We start from the raw sequence: 16,257 nt of genomic DNA on the forward strand, positions 1-16,257 counted from the left end.
AATTCATTCTCTGCCAGCAGGAGGCGCTTTAGCAGCGTCAGAAATACAGCGGTTTCCCCGGTAACGGCTGTAAACAAAGCAGCGCTCCGCTCATAATCGCTGTTTTTTCAGGCGTTATAGAAAAGTTGAAATGAAAATGACATTGAAACTTTTCTAAAGATACATTAATATACAAACACCCGCGCTGCGTTTTGACTTTGAAGCATGCAGAGCTCATGTTTATTCAACGATGTCAATGCATTTTGGAAAATCTATTTGTGGCGGTCAGTGTTGATATTGTGGCGGGCCGCCCCAAATAAATCAACGAATGGGAAAAATTAAAATGAAACTTACCTGCTTGAACTCTTTCATTTGATCTGGGTGTCTTTAAAGTGTTTTGTTAGTTTGGGGGTTTTCCTCAGTTTGAGGTAGCCACGTCTCAGTGCTTTTATGAAGAGAGCGTATCTGCGCACCTTTCGGATAGCGCATCAAGGTGTCGCTCCTGTGGGGCGCAGTGTAATCCAGCGGGCTGTTAAACCACTCCTCTCTCGCAGACGCTGCCACCGAAATGGCGTCATCCTCTTCTTCAGCGCCCTCCATGGCACCAAAGGACACCACATCTTGAGCGATGGGAGAGGGGCGGAGAACAGCGGTCATGGAGCACACTGGAAGGGGACCTGCAGCAGGGGGGTGAGGAGCACGTGGGCACTGAGCCGGCACGGGCTCATCACCTGACCCTGAAAGATCCGCATCAGAAGCTCGCGGCACTTTCCTCCTTGGCTCGAAAGAGGCTGCAGAGGAAGAGCGCGGCAGGGCTAGTTGGGCAAGTTCATCGCCTTGGACGATGGCCACACGGAGCTTGAGAGTCCGGAGGCTCATATCTCCGCAGTGGGGGCAGTCCGACCCCCCCAAGCGCCGCCTCTGCGTGGGCGCAACCCAGGCAGAAGACACACGACTTGTGGCCATCAGAGAGTTCGATTGGCTCTGCGCAGGAGAGGCAATCGCGAGTCATCCTTGTTTCCGAAGCTCACCGGAACACAGTAGGGGAAGAGAAGGCTTCTCGTAGAAGGTTGGCTGAAGAAAAAGATTCTGAATAGATGACGTACAAGCGCTGCTTTATATAGAGTGGGAGCCCCTCATATTTCGCGTGCTTGAACGCCATTGGCCAGTTTCACTTGTGTGATTCAATAAGGCTTCAGTAGTATTTGGAGGAAAGGTTAATTCCCATAGCAATGTAGAGTGACCGAATCGAAAGGGAACTTTAGAAGCGTAAATGAAAACTCTGGAAGCGCATAAGTACAGATCAGCGAATGAAAGAAGAGAAAACAGTTGCAAAACATGCAGTGTATTAAAAACGAAGTCAATTGTTTTTTTCAGTTTCAAAGATATTTTATTCAGTTTCAATTTATATTTTCATAAGTTTCTTGAAAAAGTACATTCATTTTAATTGGCACAAAGGTAATCCCATACAAAAATAGCTAATTTTGTCAAAGATAAAATCGTCATGTCTTCTTCAGTGTATCCCTTTATGAATTGTACTGTATTAATTCATAATTGAATGAAAGCGAGGACGAACTTTTCCGTAAATCTTGATCTTTCCTCAGTACTTCGGATGTAACAGAAAGAGATACAATTGCAATAGGATTTACACAAAGTCACTTGATAAGCTGCTGAGCTCGCTGTCTCTATGCTATAATTACAGTGACTAGGTGTGAAGACGATGATTTACATGTGAAGACAGCCTTGTCGACAAACTTCAAGATTTTAGGTCACAGCAAAGTAAGGATACATTTTAAACATAATATTTTGGAGAGAGTGGATGGAAAGAGCAAATGAAGGTACTGTTAATCCTTTAAGTGGATTTCTAATATGAATTTCCATGTCTTCCATCTATTATGATCTACTGAAATCCATGTTAACACATTGATATAGAAATAGTTTTACCTTGGCTAGTTTATAATGAATATGAAGACAATAATTCATTTGAGAAAAAGCACTTCCATGTATATCCTTGAGTTTTAGAGCAGTGGATTTGATAGATGAACTGGTATAACCTAAATTGACCCCCTGAGGTATAATTCAAAAATATAATAAATAATAGCCATTTAATGATTTATTTTGTATTTAAGATAAAAAGTTACACCCTGAACACTGCAATAATTTTTCCCACAAAGTAATGTTCATCATTTTAACGCATAATAACTCAATCACAGCACAGACTGAATGCAATTAAACTTTATTCTACTGTGTGGCTGAAAAAGAGCCAAGTGGATAACTAATACAACAAATAGGAGACACGCAGAAGGTCCGTTTGAGCTTTACTCTTCATCATGTCCCTTCTGTATAAAAAAGAGGAAAGGGAGACATTATCAGTTGTGGTAAAATATTTTAATTACATATGTTCTCAAAAAATTTATTGTATATCAATGTGGCAAAAATATACTTTAAATGAGCACTTGAAAAATGGGGTAATTACAACTTCATTTGACTTGATTGGTTTGAATCAGGATAGATGCAAAGAAAAATCAGTCTGCTTAATCACTGGCCTTAGAACCGACATCACGACTTTTGGCACGCAGTTTGTTGACTTGTGACTCTGCAATGTCAGCTCTTTCTTCTGCTTCATCAAGTTCATGCTGGATTTTCCGTAATTTGCTATTATGTGTGTTGGCTTGTTCCTCCTATGAAGCAGGATTAGCAGTTTTGAGATTAGAGTTTGCATTTAATAGTATGATTTATCCAAAAAGTGTGATATTTAGGCTAATACTTACAGCTTCCTCTGCAGCCCTCTTGTAAGCCTTGACCTTTAGCTGAAGCTTATCAACAAGATCTTGCAGTCGAGCCAGATTCTTGCGGTCCTCCTCAGTCTTTTAAGACAAAATATAGCAAAGAGACTTGAGAATTTTTGAATGAGAATGTCATTGTCATCACATTTTCTATAGGTGTATTCAGTAGTGAAATTAGCTTCTTTTCTTTTTTTACCTGGTAGGTCAGTTCTTTAATACGTCTCTCATATTTGCGAATTCCTTTTACTGCCTCACTGCTCTTCTTCTGCTCTGATTCTACTTCATTCTCCAGATCCCTCACCTGTTGGCACAGTGTGAATGTGCTTACAGAGTGCCACTTGTAATAGTCAGAAAACATTGTTGAGATTTATGGTAGGTCACTCACCCGAGCTTCTAGTTTCTGTACTTGTTTTTTGCCTCCCTTCATAGCAATTTGTTCTGCTTCATCTAGGCAGTGCTGCAGGTCCTTAATGGTCTGCTCCATGTTCTTCTTCATACGCTCCAGGTGAGCACTTGTGTCCTGCTCCTTCTTCAACTCCTCAGCCATCATGGCAGCATCAGTTATGGCCTTCTTGGCTTTTTCTTCAGCGTTCCTACATTCTTGCACTGCCTCTTCCACTTCTGTCTGAAGCTGGGATATGTCAGTCTCAAGCTTCTTCTTCTGATTCAAGAGGCTTGTATTCTGGACAAAGGAGACATTTGCATTGAATTAAAAGCTGAATAAATGGATCTGTTCAGAATGAAGAATAACCAAACAGTCGCAAACCTGGGAGTGCAGTAGCTGCACTCTTTCACTGATATCCAGCAGCTCTTGCTCTGCAAGCTTGCGGCCTCTCTCAGTTTGCTCAAGAGCTGCTCTCAGCTCCTCTAGTTCAGCCTGCAGAAGGTTGTTGCGTCTCTCTACAATCGCAATGTTCTCCTTGAGATCATCATTTGTTCTCAGAGAGTCATCCAACTGTAGCTGAGCATCCTAGAATATGAGTTCAAACTAATTAAGACAAGCATTTCAACAACTCTAACCCTTCAAAAGCTCTCATTCTTTGCTTCATTGTTTCACAGTATTGATTCAGAGTGCGTCTTACTTTCAGATGTGCTTGGACACTCTTGAGTTGTTTTTGAGCCTCTGCTGCTTGTCGATTTGCCTGACTAAGCTGTATCTCCATCTCATTTAGATCCCCTTCCATCTTCTTTTTTATTCTGAGGGCCTCATTCCGGCTTCGTGTTTCTGACTCCAAAGAACTTTGCAGAGTATCGATGGTTCTCTGCAAATTGCGTTTGCTCTGCTCCATCTCTTCATCCTTCTCAGCTAGTTTGCGCTCAATATCAGCCTTTGTTTGGTTAAATTCTAGCTGAGCTCGCAGAATTTTACCCTCCTCGTGCTCCAGTGAGGCCTTTCAAAGAAGATTGTGATCTGTTACTTGGTTTGCAAGACAATTAACTTTTAACAATAGTATTTAATATAATAATCTAGATGTCAAGGAATAAAGCTGCATCTGAAAACTTACTTCTGCCTCTTCCAAAGCAGACTGAATCTCACTTTTTTCTTGCTCCAGCTGTTTTATCATTTTCTCCAGTTCATGAATGCTCTTTCCTCCCTCACCAAGTTGCTCAGTGAGATCAGAAATCTCCTCTAGATGAAAAGAATATTGCATTTTAACATATTGCCTTATTTTCTCCAGCCTTAGTGATAATGTCTCCACAGTGCTATCTATAAATTCTACGTCTTCCACCACCACACTTCAAACAAACCATAAACTCTTTTCAATATTTACATTTATTTATTACAATTATTTGCTTTAAGATTATTTGCAAAGTTACCTTGGAGATTTTTATTTTCTCTCTTCATGGTCTCCAGGTGATCCAAAGATTCTTCATAGGAATTCTTCAGCTTGAAAAGTTCAGTACTCAGACATCTGGCTTCCTTTTGAGAGCACTCTAGCTCAACCTGTGACTCTTCGTACTTCTGCTTCCACTCAGCCAGGACCTAAAAGCATTTTTTTTCTTCATGTAAATAGATTTTAGGATAACTGGTAATTAAACAATTTTTAAGATTAATCCCAAATCAAGAACCATGTTTGGTTACTTTATCAAAGTTTCTTTGTTTCTTGTCCAAGGCTGCTGCAGCTGCATTAGACCTCTCCAGGTCCACCATAAGATCTTCAATCTCATTTTGGAGTCTGTGTTTGGTCTTTTCAAGAGATGAACATTTCGCATTTACTGCTTCAACAGCTTCTTCAGCCTCCTGCAACCGTTGAGCCAGTTTCTTCCTGTTTAAAAAACAGAACAATATTGAGGAAGATAATTTCGTTTGCACACCCTGAAAAAAATAGATAGACATTTTATTATATTTTTACCTTATATTTGGGGAAGCTTGGCCAACTAACAGAAAAACTTTTTGTTCGTCTTACATTTTAAAAGAAACATAACACAAACAAAAAGCTTATCTGTCAGTAGAGAAGTTAAGCCTTAAAGAAAAGTCCAAATATATATGAAATTCTATATAGAAACATATCTTACTTGGCTTCCTCCAGTTCTTCCGTTCTCTGGATGGCATCAGTTTCATACTTTGTTCTCCACTGAGCCACCTCAGAATTAGCTTTGGACATGCCTCGCTGTAGCTCTGCTTTGGCCTCCTGCTCCTCCTCATACTGCTCTCTGAGCAGATCTGTGTCATGACGAGCTGATTGTACAGCATGGGCTAAGGCATTCTTCGCCTGGAGGAGGACACATTGTTATTTAGCAGAGCAACAAAAATAATTTTTTTCAATATTAATCAGACAATGTTCATACTCAGTTCACACCTTAGTTTCCTCCTCCAATTGCCTTTTAAGATCTTCAGTTTGCTGAGTATAAGACATCTTGCTTCTAGTTAGCTGGGAGACAAGAGAGTCCTTCTCCTCCAGCTGTCTTGAAAGTTCACCTGGGTATGTCATCATGCATTTTATTATTGTTGGTGTTCTGTCACTCATAATGATTGAAAAAAAGTTATTTGACAGCCTTACCATTTTCAGATTGTAGTTTAGATTTTTGCATTGTGAAGTCATTGATACAACGCTGGCCCTCCTCATATTTTGTTCTGTATTCGTTCATTTGATCTTCCAAAGACCTGCAGGTCTTCTCAAGATTTGCCTGAGCAAAGTAAATAATTTGGCTTGAAAATTACTTCCCAGCAAGAAAACAAATCTAATTTATGACTACTTGTATTAACAATACCTTCGTCTTAACAACATGTTCCATGTTTGAGACCACATCATCCAGCTCGAGTCTGAGTTCACTTTTTTCCTTTTCCAGTTTTTGCTTGACTCTTTGAAGATTGTCTATTTGCTCTCCCAAATCTGCCACACTGTCAGCTTGTTTCTTCCTCAGTGTGGCGGCAGTGGTCTCATGTTGTAGAGTGGCCTCTTCAAGGTCTCTGCGAAGTTTCTGAAACTCAGTTTCCCGTTTCTTGTTCATCTCAATCTGAGCAGCTGTAGCTCCTCCAGCTTCCTCCAGTCTCTCACTGATCTCCTCCAGCTCTCTGGCTAAATCTGCTCTTTGTTTCTCCACCTTGGCTCTGGCAGCTCTTTCTGCCTCAAGCTCCTCCTCCAGCTCCTCAATACGTGCCTATATCATAAATATGTCAGAGTTATCTCTCATGTCTCATTTAATTTTTCAAATGTCAATATGCTCTTTGTGTGGGTTACCTGAAGTTCCTTCAGTTTTTTCTGTAGCTGAATACAAATAGTTTGTTCAGCCTCGATTTTCCCATTGAGCTGACTGATCTCAAAATCTTTCCTATGATTGAAAAAGAGATGTTTACAGTCCTTAGACTTAGTCCTTAGAACATACAGATTGGACTGTAAAAGAATGGATTTACTTTTTTAGACGCTCCTCTAACTGCTGTTTGTCATTATCCAGGTCCATTAAGCTTTCCTGGGTTAACTTCAAGTCTCCTTCTAGTTTCCTCTTGGCTCTTTCTAGATCCATACGGATCTTTTTTTCTTGCTCAAGAGATCCTTCCAACTGGTATAAATAATTCAACATGCCAGTTGGTTGCATGGTCATTTGCTTGTATCAAGAATATTAAACGTAGTTGTAAAATGTAAAACTCACATCATCCACTTGCTGCTCTAGCTTTGCTTTTGCCTTGGTGAGGATGTTGACTTTGTCCTCCTCACTTTGCAGGTCATCCAGTGTCTGCTGATGAGCTTCCTGCAAGGCCTTTCTCTCCTTGGTAAGCTTTACAATGATGTCATCCAAAGCTGCCATTTCCTCTGTCAGGTTCTTCACCTGCAAAAGAACATTAAGTTCTGAGTATTTGTACAATATAACTGTGCATGTGTGTGTGTGTGTGTGTGTATGTTGTGTTGTGTTGTGTAGAAAAACATCTCAGACCTTGTTCTCTGTCGCATGCTTCTCTTTCTCCACTTTAGCCAGAGTCAGCTCCAGATCATCAATATCTTTCTTCAGCTCTGAGCACTCATCCTCCAGCTTTCTCTTCTTAGCTGTGAGCTCTGCGTTCATCTCCTCCTCATCCTCAAGTCGCTCTGTGAGCTCTTTGGCTTTTGCCTCAAGCTGGATCTTGTTTTTGATGAGCTGGTCGCATCGCTCTTCTGCGTCACAGAGATTGTCTTGCTCCTGTTTTTGAATGATGTTAAAACTATTCAGTAATTTCTATACTGCAGAAACACATTTACTTCTACATTTCAAAGGCACAAAATATTAACTGACCGCTTGGACATGAAGTTGTAGGTCATTCTTCTCTTGGAGAAGAGATACCATTTTTTCTTCCAGTTCTTTCCTTCGGGCTTCAGATTTAGCGTAAGCCTCTTTAAGCTTGGCAAATTCATCTTTCATATTTGCCATCTCTTTTTCTGCTTCTGCCGACTTTAGTAGAGGTTTGATCTTGAAAAATAGCTTCATCCAGGGCCAATTCTTCACCCCCATGAAGGCACGGACATTCCACTGGATAACCAGTAGGGCATCCCTGTGAGAACATTCCATTTTTATGTCAGAAAATATTTTAAAAATGTATCAAATTGTTAAGGCTGTGCGCAATATAAAGAATTCTTGCCTTCTTTCAACTATCTTCTGAAACTCAATCCTTGCAAGGAGTCCTCTGGATCTAGCTTGAATACCAGTAATAATTAGAGATAGTCTGTCATCTCTCATTTCTTCCAACTGACCCAGTAAACCAGCCTTGAAGAACACCTAAGCAGAATTAATTATAGAAACATGCATTTTACTCACAGTATTACTTGACCACTGTCATCTTTGCTCTAATATCAAATAACAGATATAAAATCTATTCAGATTAATGCGAGATTTCACCTTTGTGTGTCCAAATTTATATTGATTGTGATCAATATCCAGTGAACTCAGGAGTTTCTCAGCTCCTTTCCTGCTATCTATGAATTGACCTTCAGGTATGGCTGCAGGGTTTAGGATTCGGTACCTGTAAATAAGTATATAACACCTCTAATAATGGAAAGAGTTGTTGTGAATTTAGAGTTTAAATGTCACAGAATAATAATAACCTCTGTTTGAAATCGCCATAGAGGATTCTATTGGGGAAGCCCTTCCTGCAAATCCTGATGCCCTCCAGTACACCGTTACAGCGTAGCTGGTGCATAACCAAAGGATTCTCCATTGCACCAGGAATCTTTGTCTCATTAGGTATGATGCAGCGCACAAAATGAGGGTGAGTTGATCTTAGGTTTGTCATTAACTTATTCAAGTTTTCCTGTAGGAAAAATGTACACAGAATTTAAGCTATTCAGTGATGTTAAGGAGTACTTTCAATTACCTAAAAAACTACTTATATAGATCCACTGGAAACAGCTTCATAACATTAGCATACATTATCTATTTTTTATTTTGTCATTGTGTATGAGCATTTGAGTCTGAAATTCAATTACCCTATGAAGTGCAGACACAGTTTGGAACGAGGAGCCCTTCTTCTTACTTCCACCTCCTTTACCTCCCTTACCATTCTCTTGACCTGGTCAAACCAAGTAATTATTGTCAAGCAGTAGTATCACTCATACGTGCATATGAGATTCTATTGTGCATACATAATTCATACATACCAGACTCTGCCCCAGCATAATTAGCAAAGAGCATTGACAGGAGCTTGAGTGTGGACTTTTGAAAGAGTCCAACAACAGTCTCATTCAGTGGGTCTTTGTTCTTCACCAGCCAGTTGTTAATATTATAGTCAACTGTACCAGCATAGTGAATCAGAGAAAAATGAGACTCTGGCTTCCCTTTGATTGCTCTTGGTTTCTGAAAGTTGTTTGATTTCCCAAGGTGGTTGTCATAAAGCTTTGCTTTAAAGGTTGCATCACTGGCTTTGGGAAACATGCACTCCTCTTCAAGGATGGACATGATGCCCATAGGCTGAATAAAGAAGTTGATAAGATTGAATTACTGACATAGCAGATAGCCTTGTTAAACAATTAGAGCACCATTTATGTATGACGACTTTATCGTTAGCACTACTTACTTTCTCAATGAGATCAATGCAGGCCTGTAAGTCCATGCCAAAGTCAATGAACTCCCATTCAATCCCTTCTTTCTTGTACTCCTCTTGTTCCAGCACAAACATGTGATGGTTGAAAAACTGTTGCAGTTTCTCATTGGTAAAGTTGATGCAGAGTTGCTCAAAGGTGTTGAACTGTAGTTATTACGTTTATTGAAAGGAATTGAAAGTATATGTTAGACAATAATATGCATTTTTAAACTTGACAACATGCGGATTTATCCACAAAGACTTACATCAAAAATCTCAAAACCAGCAATATCCAGTACTCCAATGAAATATTGACGAGGTTGTTTAGTGTCCAGAGACTGATTGATTCTTACAACCATCCAAAGGAACATTTTTTCATACACTGCCTTGGACAGTGCACCAATAGTGTAGTACACCTGAGCACAGAGAAGCATTTGTATGGTTTTCTATTACATTGATAAATGGGCATCATTTCATTAGTGACACTCCAACTCACCTGCTGGACATTTTGCCCTTTGGTGACCCACTCATTTCCTACTTTCACTCTTGGATGGCATAAACCTTTGATTAGGTCAGCAGAGTTGAGGCCCATCAGATACGCAACTTTGTCTGCATCTGTAAAATTTGTACAATTTTAATAAGATACGTTTGAATTTAGTTTGCTACTTTCTAATTATACTCTACATACCTTCAGTCCCATCAGCTTCTGCTTGCTCCTCCCTCTGCTTTTGTTTGAACTTCATATTGCCATAATGCATAATGGTTCCAATCAGTTTATAGATGCCATTTTTCTCCTCCTGAGTAAAGCCTAGCACATCAAATGCTTCCTAAAGTTTACAGAATTGGAGGTGTCATATGAGAGCTTCACAATAACAGAAAAAATAATGTAAATCAATTAATTCTTACATCAGTGGCGAGTAGTTCTTCGCTATCATTAATTGAGGCTACAGTTGTTTCTCCTTGAGAGATGTAAGCGTAGTCATAGGGGTTATTGGTGATGAGCAGCATCTCTATTTTAAGAGAGAAAAAGAACCGGCAGTTTGTAGTGGTAAAACTGTAAAAGGCATTTAATTAGGGATATATACTGTGTCTTACCCAGCAGCTCAGGTTTCCTCTGAGAAAGGATTTGGTAGAAAATGTGATAGTCCCTTTCAGCTTTAAGCTGGAATGTCACCCTTGACTTCTCCAGAAGATCTGATATTTATGTTAAAAAATTCAATGTTAGTCTTTGACCTCAGGTGTTTTTGTAACACCAAAACAATGGAATTAATTCTTACATGTCTCAATGTCAGCAGAGGCCAGCTTGCCACTGGCACCAAAATGAATTCGGATAAATTTTCCCTAAAAGAATTGAAAATTATAATATTATGAAATTAAACACAATTAATGCATTAATAATTGCATTAGCTGAAATTACTGAAATACAATCAGTATGTCTTATAAGTACCTAATGCCTAAAATGTGTTGAGAGACACTTAGTATTTGTTTTCAAATAACTTTACCTGCAGTAACGTTAAGGCTTTTTTTCTTTTTTGTTTTTGCTGATTTTAATGTTTTATATCATAATTATATAAATACTAAAGATATACTATGACATTTATATTGGCTCAGGGTGCAGTCTTCCATCTGCCGACCCTATGTTCTCTTTATATCATTTTGGTTTATCCAGCAGAGGGTATTCTCACACTATATCTGTGATAGCGTTGTGACATGCATGCTGTACATTAGCTGAAATGTAAATTGGACAACTATTTACATGTTCATTAAAGGTTTTACATAAATGTTCAACGCTGAAGCTTACAAATCTTGAGGAGTTGTCATTTCTGATGGTCTTTGCATTACCAAAAGCTTCCAAAGCAGGATTAGCCTGGATGATTTGATCCTCCAGGGTTCCCTGTAATGAAACAGCAAATGTTTAGTTGTCTTTTCAATCAGTTTATTTTCAATTAATGTAGAAACAGATGACAGTTATGAAAATGACACTTACCTTTTTTTCTGACCCATCTTTCTTTGCTGAGCCTCCAGCTGCAATGCTTGCAAAATATTGAATGACTCTCTTCGTGTTTACAGTCTTTCCTGCTCCAGATTCTCCACTACAGTAACATAGAACATAAAAATAAATTATGTAAATCTTTAACATAACAAGAAATATTTAATTAACTAAGGAATGACATTAAAAGATAAGAAATTTTACTTACGTGATCAGAATTGACTGGTTTTCCCTGTCTGAAATGGAGAAGACTATAATGTTACTAATTCTTGAGTTATGAAGTATATTGTCGATCTTTACGGGGATAATGCTCATTCAGAGATTAGTGCAGAATTCAAAAACCTTCACAAAAGTCTACACCTTCCTTGCCTAATTTGATAATGCTTTCAGCTAGAATACAAGTACTCTCAGATCTACAGAGCAGAAAAGATTTGTGGCTTTGTCCATACCTGTCAGCATGTACTGGTAGGCATTATCAGAGATGGAAAAGATGTGGGGAGGAGCTTCACTCCTCTTTTTCCCTCTATAGGCTATAACCACCTCCTGATTGTACACGGGCAGCCACTTGTAAGGGTTGACAGTGACACAGAACAGCCCGGAGTAGGTCTGTGGGAAAGGGACAAGTAAAGTTCAGTAATTGAAGCTAATTAGGATGTATTTTCAAGTGACACTGAACTGGTCTGCTCTTACATAGATCATCCATGCTGCATAGCGCTCTTTGAGGTTGAACAGCACGGCTGGCTCATGAAGGAAGGTGAACATTGCCATGTCTTCAATTTTATCAAACTTTGGTGGGTTCTGGGGATGAATGTCAGCTTCCTTTACAGTGACAGTCTGTTAGAAGCAGAAAAATTAGAATTGGAAACATTAGAATAATACTTTCATACAAAAGTGGCATCAAATTTGCTATTGTGTGCAGATTGTATTGTAACATTGCTCTAAAATCAAATCATCTTGAAGCTAACATTTTAATTTAGACCTTTATTTATTTATTTTATTGCCAAGTTATTACAAATTTCAAAATTATTACAAATTGTTGTTCATAATGTTTTCAGTGGCCACTTGTACCACTGAAATATACTAATATTTATAATCCAATATAAAATGTGAAATATATGCTCCTTCAGATAATGTTTATTCAATTAGTTGAGCCTACCTTTCTTTTCTCAGTCACTACAGTGACTTTGTCACCTTCACGACTGACGATTGAAGCTTTCACATACTCTTCATCTGGATCAGGCACAAAACACTCCTTTTTCATATCAAATGGACGAGTTTGTGCTTCCAAACGCTCTCGTTCTGACTTCCGCAGGTAAGAAGCCACTGCTCCAAACTCTGCCATCTGAGCATCCGCCATGATTGCCTTGTCTGGAGATGATAACGTAGGTTAAGTCCATGTTTTTACAATTTTGTTGTGATCAAGCAGTTGTATTTATGATAGTTGAACAATGCCTTGCGGCTTTCTACCATATGATCATATAAAAACCAGCTTTTAAATAAATCTAGAAAAGGTTCTTAAACAGAAAATATGCATGACTCTTACCTGATGTGCACCAGGTGTGGCGGCTGAAGAAGAACCTGTCAATGTAAATATTGTTTCATTGTTACTCCTTAATGTTTTAAACTTTGTTACATCACTAAACAACCCATTACTTAAAAGATGCAATCAGAAGAAAGCAACACAATAAGAAGTAAAACATTTCAGAACAAATTTGTATCATTTTCTATTAAATGTAACATCATGCAGTTATGGTTCAAATCTTACCCTCAGATAAAACCTCTGACTTGTCTGGAGAACAACCATGAGATCTCTTTATAAAGGAAGTCATCCTCCCAAATTTGGGGAAGGCATCCCACAAAGCAGGAATGCTATTGTGTCTGAGCACTGTTAGGGTGCAACGAGGGTAGTAATGGGTATTAGGGAGAAACAAGAACCTGTTAGGTGAGTTAAGTCTTATCTTTGTTATATTTGTTAGTGCTCCATATTAGGTTCTCATTGATAGCAGAGCACAAATTTAGGTCAGCTAAAAGAGTTAAGTGGTTTGCACTTAAATGAAATGTGAATGATTAAAGCCAGACAAAGTTGTACATTGAAGAATAGGCATCTGATGTGAATATTACTCCAAAACGTGGGACAAAGGAGCAAGATATTTATAGAAAATTCCATTTGTGTGTTCTTGTGGTAAGCCATCACTGCATTACTTTAGCGCCATGCACATGAGGGTTTAACAGGCAACGAAGGGATTCAAATGCTGGATGTCTTAACAAACTTCAGATGGAATTCTATATTTGTCATCCAACATTGTTTAGAATACTCAGGAGAAGGTATCAGATTTCAGTAAAGTGATACATTTGAACTGCATGCCATGTGGGCTCTCAGTTACCCAGAGAGCTTAAGGGGGGTTATTATGCGACATTGTGTTTTTTGTCAGTCTTTGCAGAGACGCAAACAACAATATCAGATGCCCTCTGATTCTGCATCTATATTAAGCATCTTAGTCTGCGAGATTATCCAGGCGATAAGTGTCGAACAGCACACACAGTGGTCTTTCACAGGTGTCATACCTCAAATTCAGTAAAAAAAGATAATGGTCGTACAATAAAAAAGAAAACTGGAGTCCCCTGGGTAGGGAACAGTGTAGACTGAGGTTATTGCCGTGCCATCCTTCATTATCATCCACCGCCAGCAAGTGTCTCCCACAACAACCCATGCTGTTGACAACCCATTGTTTCTTTGAGGACAAAGATAACCCTGTGAAATTCCTGCAGAGTGGATCTCACTGATTGAGGAGTGAAACCCCATCATACTGTGAGCCTCTGGACCTTAATTTATGGGTCTGCCTGGGATCAACTATAGCCCGTCACCTGGCCATTATAGGTGTCTTTCCTCATAAATAAAACCAAGTGACATGTCTACACAGAGAAGTTTTATGGTATGCTAAAATTCTTGTAAAGGTATAGAGTCCTGTACTCATGTTAATTCTTTGTTTGAGGGTACACATGTTGGTATTTCCATGCCGATGTCCTTGGAATTTGCTGCAACTGGGAGTGATGAAAGGGGCACTAATCCATAGGCCTCATGGGTGGACATTCTGTTCATATAGTACAAATGAATGCAGACAGAAACACTGAAATGGTGTTTAAGGTAAGTTCAAAAGTACATAGTTACTGTCATCAAAATGGATAATAGTTTATTTTTTCTATAACTGTTTGTCCATTTGTAGAGTATTTGAATACGAATTTGCATAAAACTGGCAGACATAACTGAAGGTGAGTTCCCTTGACAGTTACCATACAGAAAGGGTCAACAGATAAACAAGGAGTTAAGTGCCTATGACAAGTGATAAGACTGTTCTATTCTGACACCCAGCCACATCTTTTAAATGATGTCTGGCGTCAAAGTGCAAAAGGAAGTGAGAAATGCCAAGCCATTTTTGAAGACTCAGTAAAGATAACGATGACCTCTCTAGTTTTCCAAAGTCTGAGCAGCACTTAACATTAGGAACATCATTCTGACTCACAGGTATGTGCTTTAAAATTCATTTTGTTCTCACTGGTCATTAAATGAAATCACTTCTATCCGTGAATGCGTTACTATCATAGCTGGCTGCTTAATTACACTTGTCATGGGATTACACAGATATCCCCAAACTGTACTGTTGCCAATTTTATAATTTAATGTGACATAATTGACCATGTTATCAATAATTATGAATACATACCCAACTTGTGTATTTAATATGTCCAAAATAAAATCGAATGAGACTCTTTTTGACACATTCCAAAAGATTTGTGAGTGCAAGTGGGGATATTACAGCCATGACAGGTATGATAAAAAAATAAAAAATAAAATAAAGGACCCCTGTGAGCACATATTACTCAGCGAGGCAGAGGACAAGACAAAGGCCTATGAGAGATCTGCCCTGAGGTGAGTTATATCTAGACAGCATGGTTACATCTTGACATCAAGGTAGGAACCATTGGAAGATTTATTGGAACAAAATAAAAGATTATTTTAAAAATAACTGGAACTGGAAAAATAAACTGGCACTGATATGTATAAAACTATCCTTTTACATTATATAAGAAGTAATTTTTCTTTAGCTTTTGTGTTTTATTGCATGGTAGCCCTTGGTAGTTTCTCTTTGCACATTTTTGTAATATATGTACATGAAATGCATTTAAGTATAAAGATGGTCTGGCACACTGATGTATCAGTGCAGCTGTCTGTGGTTATATGCATAAGTGCTTCAGAGTTGTTCATTGCTTTCCCCTTTCTGTCCAATATATTTTGAGAACCAAAGGCTTTGTTATATCTCTTTCTATTTAATACATATAGCGCTTCTCTGTCCGACACTTAAAACCCTCAATCCCTACTGTAACGTAGCATGTGCAGTGAAGTTCTGATCAGTACATTGAGTTCATGATGCTCATTGTTTACCTTCAAAAATACAACATATGAAAACTTATGAAAATTACAACATAAAAAAGTTACATTGCAGTTACATTGCTTCTCGATTTATAATTCTATATATTCATATCTCTCAATGAGGCAGTTTAAAAAACACATTGAAAACCAGGGGTTGTGATTTATTATTTACACTTTCCACAGGGGATGTTTAGTATTAGAGTTCAAAGTGCTATATGTTTGAGGCACAGCTACAAAAGAGCCTGAGAAACTCTCATACACTGAAGGATCACTGTGTACCTTTTGATAAATATAATCTATAAAATGTTTAATAAAATAGATCTCAGGGGATACAAATGTTTGCTTTTTTGTATAATGTTTGGTCAAATTAATAATACAGTAAATGTATGTAGATGTTACTTAATTTACATGAAATTACATTTCCCAAAAGAGCACTTAGCTTGGATTCTACCATTACAGTCCTGGTCAGAATCGTTTGTACCCTTGGTAAATAGGATCAAAAATCTGCATTGTTTATCCGTTTGATCTTTCACGAAAAAAAAATATTTAAAAATCTAAGCTTTAATTAAAAAGAAAAAAAAAT

At 38.4% G+C, this 16,257-nt stretch overlaps 1 protein-coding gene across 1 annotated transcript; it reads right to left on the bottom strand.

Moving 5' to 3' along the window:
• Nucleotides 1-1,436: 1,436 nt before the first annotated feature.
• LOC107688458 (myosin-6-like) lies at nucleotides 1,437-13,028 on the bottom strand. Its single transcript, XM_016486131.1, has 39 exons — nucleotides 13,011-13,028; nucleotides 12,789-12,823; nucleotides 12,402-12,613; nucleotides 11,936-12,079; nucleotides 11,695-11,851; nucleotides 11,454-11,481; nucleotides 11,243-11,348; nucleotides 11,057-11,149; nucleotides 10,533-10,596; nucleotides 10,351-10,449; nucleotides 10,162-10,265; nucleotides 9,944-10,082; nucleotides 9,752-9,870; nucleotides 9,522-9,671; nucleotides 9,250-9,420; nucleotides 8,834-9,143; nucleotides 8,663-8,745; nucleotides 8,282-8,487; nucleotides 8,076-8,199; nucleotides 7,819-7,955; nucleotides 7,476-7,731; nucleotides 7,140-7,382; nucleotides 6,858-7,034; nucleotides 6,622-6,767; nucleotides 6,449-6,539; nucleotides 5,979-6,368; nucleotides 5,768-5,894; nucleotides 5,567-5,685; nucleotides 5,283-5,479; nucleotides 4,849-5,032; nucleotides 4,584-4,749; nucleotides 4,271-4,395; nucleotides 3,848-4,156; nucleotides 3,532-3,735; nucleotides 3,151-3,447; nucleotides 2,962-3,066; nucleotides 2,751-2,846; nucleotides 2,526-2,660; nucleotides 1,437-2,318 (listed from the first exon to the last, which is right to left on the bottom strand). Exons 3-39 carry the CDS (start codon nucleotides 12,600-12,602, stop codon nucleotides 2,298-2,300), a joined length of 5,823 nt encoding a protein of 1,940 aa, XP_016341617.1. The 5' UTR covers nucleotides 12,603-12,613; nucleotides 12,789-12,823; nucleotides 13,011-13,028; the 3' UTR covers nucleotides 1,437-2,297.
• Nucleotides 13,029-16,257: the final 3,229 nt, after the last annotated feature.

This window comes from Sinocyclocheilus anshuiensis, unplaced genomic scaffold, assembly GCF_001515605.1.
Source record: "Sinocyclocheilus anshuiensis isolate Anshui unplaced genomic scaffold, SAMN03320099.WGS_v1.1 scaffold329, whole genome shotgun sequence".
Classification (NCBI taxonomy): Eukaryota; Metazoa; Chordata; class Actinopteri; order Cypriniformes; family Cyprinidae; genus Sinocyclocheilus; species Sinocyclocheilus anshuiensis.